Source organism: Entelurus aequoreus, linkage group LG08 (assembly GCF_033978785.1).
Source record: "Entelurus aequoreus isolate RoL-2023_Sb linkage group LG08, RoL_Eaeq_v1.1, whole genome shotgun sequence".
Classification (NCBI taxonomy): Eukaryota; Metazoa; Chordata; class Actinopteri; order Syngnathiformes; family Syngnathidae; genus Entelurus; species Entelurus aequoreus.
This window is the reverse complement of record NC_084738.1, coordinates 18,771,350-18,779,517: the sequence shown is the minus strand read 5'-3', so window position 1 is coordinate 18,779,517 and position 8,168 is coordinate 18,771,350. Positions and strand designations below refer to the sequence as shown.

At 39.0% G+C, this 8,168-nt stretch overlaps 1 protein-coding gene across 7 annotated transcripts in view; it reads right to left on the bottom strand.

The window, feature by feature from the left end:
- The window catches only part of LOC133655570 (calpain-15-like), a 146,488-nt gene that overhangs the window by 31,652 nt on the left and 106,668 nt on the right, over nt 1-8,168 (bottom strand). For all 7 annotated transcript variants that reach the window (XM_062055847.1, XM_062055842.1, XM_062055843.1 and 4 more), the window contains exon 3: nt 2,595-2,803. In XM_062055847.1, the coding sequence (XP_061911831.1) occupies nt 2,595-2,803 (209 nt within the window). The remainder of the gene's footprint in view (nt 1-2,594; nt 2,804-8,168) is intronic.

Below are 8,168 nucleotides of genomic sequence, written 5' to 3'. Positions count from 1 at the left end.
AATGTATATGTACACAAATTACAGATACTAACATAGATACCATTAGGCCTTGGCTATATATGGATTTTATAGATAAATTAATGTTTTTTGTTGCAGACGATTTAAAAAAAAATCAAAAAAATCATTTTTTTCTCTCCTCTTGCTCTGGCATACTTTTTGCCCCCGGGAGCTTCCGTACCTTCCACCCTACCCCTTATTTCCTTTGCGGAGATTAAAGACACCTAGTAAAATACAGTTAATGTTAACGCTAACCAGAGTGAGACGCTTGTTCCAAACAATAGAAAAGTGTTGTCAGTAGTTTGGTTTTGCGGCAATAGCGTCAAACAGATAACTGCACGCTGCAAAGTTTGTAAAAAAAAAGGGCAGCAGCACAACAAACCTATTCCGGCATCTGAAACAAGCCTCCAGCCAAGTGCGGGAACTGCAACTCTTTACAAAGCAAACAAGGCCCCAATGACAACAAACTGTAGCTAAAAAGCAGTCTACTGCGATGGAATCATTTACACAAGGTACCATGTATGATAAGAAAGAAGCAAGGTGGAGAACAATCACTAAAGCAGTCGCTCTGCATGTCGCTAAAAATGTGGCGCTCAAACAGTGGAAAAGCCTGCGTCTACTGTTTATTTACATACCGTATATATTTTATTCAAGACAGACGCTTCAGGTTGCGCTTTATTAATCTAATGTTGGAGTTTATTTGCATGCAATGTGCAAAGCTATATTTTTGTTTACTGAAGTATTTTATTTAAGACAGATGTATTGCCTCCCAGAGAAAGCTCTACATTTATTTATTAGAAAATTATTCCATAAAAAGTGCAATTTATATCTGGTCTAAAAAGAACAATGTTATACAAATTAGATTTTTTTAAGAGTAAGATGCAGTGTATGCAGTGTGATTTCAAACTACTAGGTTATGATCGAATTAAAAAAACAACAACTTGTTTTAAATTATCTCTCTATCAAATTTGACCGAGAAGTCAACAGATGGCACATTATTACTGACCATATGTGTCTGTTGGGTGTGTTCAAATGTTTTACTTTATTGTCATTTTAATATACAGTGATTAAATGATCTTTTATAGTTGCTACTGTGGAGTTAAAGGTTGTGCTATGGATTAGAGCTAATTAATTCACTTCACATTACATACATAAATTAGAACTGCACTGATGTCAAACAGGATTATGGAAATTATGACGCTTTACTACAAATACCACACAGCAGAGCTAGAAGATATTGACGCAGTGTTTCCCATACATTAAATTATTTGTGGCGGCTCTCCATATTCACATTTAGATTGACACAGAAAGATTTGGCGTTGTTTTACTTTATTTTATTTAAGATTTGACGTGTTCGCCCTCGCTCACAAACACCTTATAATGGGACTGTCTGTGTAGGTGTGTGTAGCTTGTCGTTGCAAAGCCGTACAGTAGTAAGGATGAGCGGTACAGCCAAAAAAAAAACTATAATCACGATATATACTGCAGCCTCTTGCAATAGCAATACATTATTTGGCATATAAATTATAATAGAACCATTTTAGAACTCCTAATTTAGCTGCTGACCTATGCAGTAACATATTGCGTCATTTCCAGTTGTATCATTTTCTCAGAAGTATAATTAATCTACTTGCTAATTTATTGTTGTTAATTGCTTATTTTCTATTTCAACGCAGATCCATCTACACTTCTGTTAAAATGTATTATGCACTTCTGTTCTCCATAATTTCTTATGTTGTTTGGCTACTTTACATTATTAGTTTTGGGCCTTACTCCAATACTGATACTTAAAATTTTCCAAGATCGATGAATGATTATATTATTTAAATTTTTACATTTGCTATAATCTAGGAAAGACATCTTTAAATTATTTCCTACTACTGATTTCAAACCTTTGGTTTTGCCCTTAAAGTCTTCCTGTGTCCAGAGTTTGTGAACAATAACAAAAACACCAAACAATTTGTTGACAGTAAAAAAATATCATTTTAACCACTGTATCGATCCGCCGACCTCTGCTTACATCCAGGAGCTATAAAAACATTTAATTTTCCGCCATGGAGGTAATAATTTGCACTGTGGAGGGACGTTACCCGCTAGTTAGCTTGCAGTTTGTCTGTGTTAAATATGTAGAAAACAGCAAGAATGTGCCATCAACATATTATTAACGTACTCTCTACTTATCGCCATTTTCTTTTAATACTAAATACTTGTATCATGTGCATATATTTCATCTGCTGATGTATTCCTGTTGTAGTAAAAAAAAAAAAAAAAGTAAAAGTAATATCGGCCTATACCAATAAATGAATGCCTTTATTGATATATGTTGAAATGCCAATAGTCGGTCGATCCTAAATCCACATGCAATATCATGACGATGATAGTATCAAAAACTCTATTGTCGACCACATTTAATACCCGTAACCCATCCCCACAGACACATTCTGTAATTATTTTGCTACTCTTTTAATAAGTTTTGGCAGTGACAAGCTAAAGCAAAGTGCACTTCTCGTAACAGCAACCATTGCCTCTCCTCTACAAGTGAAATGATAAAGCCTGAGGAACATCCTGTTTTCATGTGATGCGTTCTGACAGCTCACCAGCAGTTTCCCAGCAGCCCTTGGAGGATGTCAGAGGGTCGTGGCGTGCGGAAAACGGACCACTTGACGCCTCGGTCTTTGAAGTTGCTGCATTTGATCTCGTGGGGGCGGAGCCACTTCTTGATTCGCTGCTGGACGCTGTCCCCCTCGGGGAAGCCTACGGACCGAGGGCCTGGGGGGAAGCTGTCATCCACAAAGTTCACCGTGTTCTTATTGCGGCATGGACAGCAGAGGGTAAGAGGGAAGAGAAAGGGCGAGACAGCATTAGAGAACAGAACATGATTGAATGTAATATCTTTCCAGCAAACATCACATTCAATACCGATGCTCAGATTTGAGAATGAACAAGGTAATCAATGGTCTGCTTTTGAGGTTTTGAGGTTGGGAGGGGCATCATTCAATTGCACAGCAGGGGACCAAAGTGACACAACGTGCCACCCGAGAGGCAGAACCATCACGTGAACCCATTACAAACTCTGCTATGAAATAAGAAGCGCCATCTTTACTCCTCGCGTCACCTTGCTACACAGTTACACGAGATAACAGATCAAGACACCCAATCCGACACACTATCTGCTCATCTAAAACCCTTTTGTACAGCAAGCACTCCGGTTTCCTATTTGCAGTGTCAGAAGCGGGATTGGCCAGATGTATTGTTGGCACCCCGCTGCTGTAGCGGTGAAGCAAATTGATTGCTCACCAGTGCCCCTCCCTTCATAATTCAATTCTGTAGCCTTGATGTGGCATTAGTGAACAGACAGTGTCAGCGCCTTGCCGTCATCCAAGGATGCGATGACGCTCGCGGAAGTGTGTCGTTCACCGGTTTATGTACGACTCTTGAACTGGCTTTAAAGTTTTATGGATTGTAGGTGACAATGCGATTTAACGCTGCAGCGTGGAAACTTTAGCCCTGGACTTTGAAATTAAGTGTGGTGGAAAAAGGACAACCGATACGATTGTGTAAAGGTATATGGGCGTAATCATGATTGTATTCCGAAATACCGTTAATTCCCAACTACAAGCCGCTACTTTTCTCCTACAATTTGAACCCTTAAATAAAACAGTGTGGCTAATTCACATATTTTTCTTTACGGACGGTGATAACGCAAATATTTAAAAAAACAACAACTAGCAAGTACCGTATTTTTCGGACTATAAGTCGACATTTTTTTCATAGTTTGGCCGTGGGTGCGACGTATACTCCGGAGCGACTTATGTGTGAAATTATTAACACATTACCGTAAAATATCAAATAATATTATTTATCTCATTCGCGTAAGACCTGAAGAAAATGTCCGCAATCGTCACACACACGTCAGCAATCGTCACTCACACGCCAACCAATAAGAATTCGGCGTGGGGAGGGTCATGGCAGAAGAGCATTGTGGGTCATGGAATGCTAACTGCTATATGCTATACGCTACTGCCGCAGCTATTAAAATGGATCACATCAACATTGGCGGTAACTTATAAAAACTGAGAAGGACTGAACTAAAATGGCACCGAAAACGAAATCATATACTGCAGATTACAAGCTGGACGTAGTGAAATATGCAGCAGAGAACGGCAATCGAGCAGCAGAAAGAAAGGACGCTAGCGGGGCGCATAACAGAGGTGACACCGGGGAGGAAGATTTCATCGGATTTAGCGAACGAGAGTGACAGATTGTTTGGTAAACGTATAGCATATTCTATATGTTATAGTTATTTGAATGACTCTTGCCATGATGTGTTACGTTAACATACCAGGCACGTTCTCAGTTGGTTATTTGTGCGTCATATGGCGTACACTTATTCAGCCTGTTGTTCACTGTTCTTTATTTATTTTAAATTGCCTTTCAAATGTCTATGGTGTTGGATTTTATCAAATAAATTTCCCCCAAAAATGCGACTTAAACTACATTGGGACGTATATGTTTTTTTCCTTCTTTATTGTGCATTTTCGACCGGTGCGACGTGTACTCCGGAGCGACTTATAATCCGAAAAATACGGTATTTAGAAAAGGTGTGTAATTTATTGTGCTATGGCGCCATCTTTTGGACGAGTTAGCTCACTGCAGGTTCTGCAGTGTCCTTCCATTTAGTGCTTTTACCCGGAAGTAGAAGTGCCGTTCCGTCTTCGAGCCGTCCATAGCGTTTTTACTCGTACGGATTCTTCATTTATCACGCCAAGCAACGTTCCACAATATAACAAAAACTATTTATACTTCCTAAACTGTGCCATGTGTGATGTCTGTATGAGTGTTTTGATGCATATTTCTACATGCTATCTATCCTAATGTAATGAAGCGAGCGTCGTTAGCATTCGCTATTGAACCTCCTGGATGAAAACACTTTTCATTTAACCTAAGAGGTGTTGCAAAAAGGAATGGGCAAAGAGGAATGGGTGGAATTGCCCAAATATCGGAGTGCCAAGCTTGTGGCATCGTAACAAAAAATACTTGAGGCTGTAATTGCTGCCAAAGGTGCATCAACAAAGTATTGAGCAAATGCTGTGAATACTTCTGTACATGTGCTTTTTTTAGTTTTTCAAACATTTGCTTAATTTGAAAAAACTTTCACATTATGGGGTATCGTCTATAGGATTTTGAGAATAAACATTAATTTATTCCATTTTGAAATATGTAACATAACAAAATGTGGAAAATGTAAAGAAATGTAAATACTTTCTAGATACATAGTACAAAACCCCAAACCAGTGAAGTTGGCACATTGTGTAAATCGTAAATAAAAACAGAATACAATGATTTGCAAATCCTTTTCAACTTATATTCAATTGAATACGCTGCAAGACAAGATACTTAACATTCGAACTGGTAAACTTTGTTAATTTTTGCAAATATTAGCTCATTTGGAATTTGATGCCTGCAACATGTTTAAAAAAAGCTGGCACAAGACTGAGAAAGTTGAGGAATGCTCATCAAACACTTATTTGGAACATCCCACAGGTGAACAGGCTAATTGGGAACAGGTGGGTGGCACGATTGGGTATAAAAGCATTTTCTATGAAATGGTCAGTCATTCACAAACAAGGATGGGGCGAGAGTCACTACTTTGGGAACAAATGCGTGAGCAAATTGTCGAACAGTTTAAGAACAACATTTCTCAACAAGCTATTGCAAGGAATTTAGGGATTTCACCATTTACGGTCCGTAATATCAAAAGGTTCAGAGAAAACCAACATTCGATCCCTCAGGCGGTACTGCATCAAAAACCGACATCAGTGTGTAAAGGATATCACCACATGGGCTCAGGAAGACTTCAGAAAACCACTGTCAGTAACTACAGTTCGTCGCTACATCTGTAAGTGCAAGTTAAAACTCTACTGTAGTCCAGACCTGTCTCCCATTGAAAATGTGTGGTGCATTTTGAAGCATAAAATACGACAACGGAGACCCCGGACTGTTGAACAAATTAAGCTGTACATCAAACAAGAATGGGAAAGAATTCCACCTGAAAAACTTCTAAATTTAGTCTCCTCAGTTCCCAAATGTTTACTGAGTGTTGGTAAAAGGAAAGGCCATGTAACACAGTGGTAAAAATGCCCATGTGCCAACTTTTTTGCAATGTGGTGCTGCCATTAAATTCTAAGTTAATGATTATTTGCAAAACAAAAATTAAGTTTCTCAGTTCGAGCATTAAATATCTTGTCTTTGCAGTCTATTCAATTGAATATAAGTTGAAAAGGATTTGCAAATCATTGAATTCTGTTTTTATTTACGGTTCACAAAATGTGCCAACTTCCCTGGTTTTGGGTTTTGTATAATGAGGATGAAAAGAAGAAAAAACGCAGAATGTACATGTTTGGAATCTACAGGGAAAAAAATGCAGAAAGTTTTCAAACCAAGCTGTGATTTCAAGCTATGTTACAAATACACACTTGAAGTCATCCAAATACAATTGTTACCTGTGTTCTGCACACAGGCCTAAATCTCAAAATGCCTCTAGTTGGAATTAGAGGTTTGTGCTGCTAGTATACAGGCTGCACACATTTTCCAGTGATTCAATGTCTGATGTGTTATTGACTACTAAGTGTGATTCTCTAGTCCATAACAGTGGACACGTGCCAGCCTGTGAACCATAGACCACAGTTTTCGAGACAGCTCCCGGCGTACACAAACCTGGCAGGCATACAAGGCCTCCTATTTAAACGGTAGTAAGCTTGTAGCCAAATATCATACGGGGTTCAGACAACCCCGCTCGTCTCCAAAACGTGCCAACGAAAATGCATAGAGGCAGATTTCACAGCATCACACTTTCAAGGTGCAACAAAAGGAGTTCTCAACACACTGTCGGATAGCAAGAACGTCATGGGGAGAGAACAGCTGCTTACTCTGAGGAGTCACAACAACATAGTCAATAGTCACGATTAGCCACATATTTTACTTAATGTTGTTACAGTATAAAAAAAAAGCAAATCACTATGGGAGAAATATTCCTTAAGAATGTTTCTGCTGATCAAAAAGGTCAACTATTTATATGTGAGTAACATTAGGACCAGTCAGTAGTGCAGCTGTAATGATTGAAGATGATTGCATGAACAGGGGTCTAAAAATCAGGGTCTAAAAAGCAGCCCACTATAAAGCAGGGATATTCAAATACATTGTTTTGGTTGGCCACATTACCAAAGAGCTAAAGACTTGGGGGCTTTATCTCTCCCTCGACAGTGGTAATTTCAATTTTGCCTATTTACCTTGTCAGAATTATATATATATATATATATATATATATATATATATATATATATATATATATATATATATATATATATATATATATATATATATATATATATATATATATAAATATATGTACTGAACAAAAATATACATGCAACACTTTTGTTTTTGCTCCCATTTTTCATGAGTTGAACTCAAAGACCTATTCCTCTCAAATTTTGTTCACAAATATGTCTAAATCTGTGTTAGTGAGCATTTCTTCTTTGCCAAGATTATTGTACAGGTGAACCTTCGGCTGTCCACAATAGAAGGCCACTCTGAAATGTGCAGTTTTATCACACAGCACAATGCTACAGATGTCGCAAGTTTTGAGGGAGCGTGCAGTTGGCATGCTGACTGCAGGAATGTCTACCACAGCTGTTGCCCGTGAATTGAATGTTCATTTCTCTACCATACGCCGTCTCCAAAGGCGTTTCAGAGAATTTGGCAGTACATCCAACCGGTCTCACAACTGCAGACCACCTGAAACCACACCAGCCCAGGACTGCCACATCCACAGGTGCACATCCATGATCGCCTGAGACCAGCCACCAGGACAGCTGCTGCAACAATTGGTTTGCATAACCAAATAATTTCTGCACAAACTGTGAGAAACCGTTTCAGGGAAGCTCATCTGCACGCTTGTTGTCCTCATCGGGGCCTCAACCTGACTCTAATTCGTCATTGTAACCAACTTGAGGGGACAAATGCTCACATTTGATGGCGTCTGGCACATTGGAGAGGTGTTCTCTTCATGGATGAATCCCGGTTTTCACTGTTCAGGGAAGATGGCAGACAGCATGTGTAGCGTCGTGTGGGAGAGCGGTTTGCTGATGTCAACGTTGTGAATCTAGTGA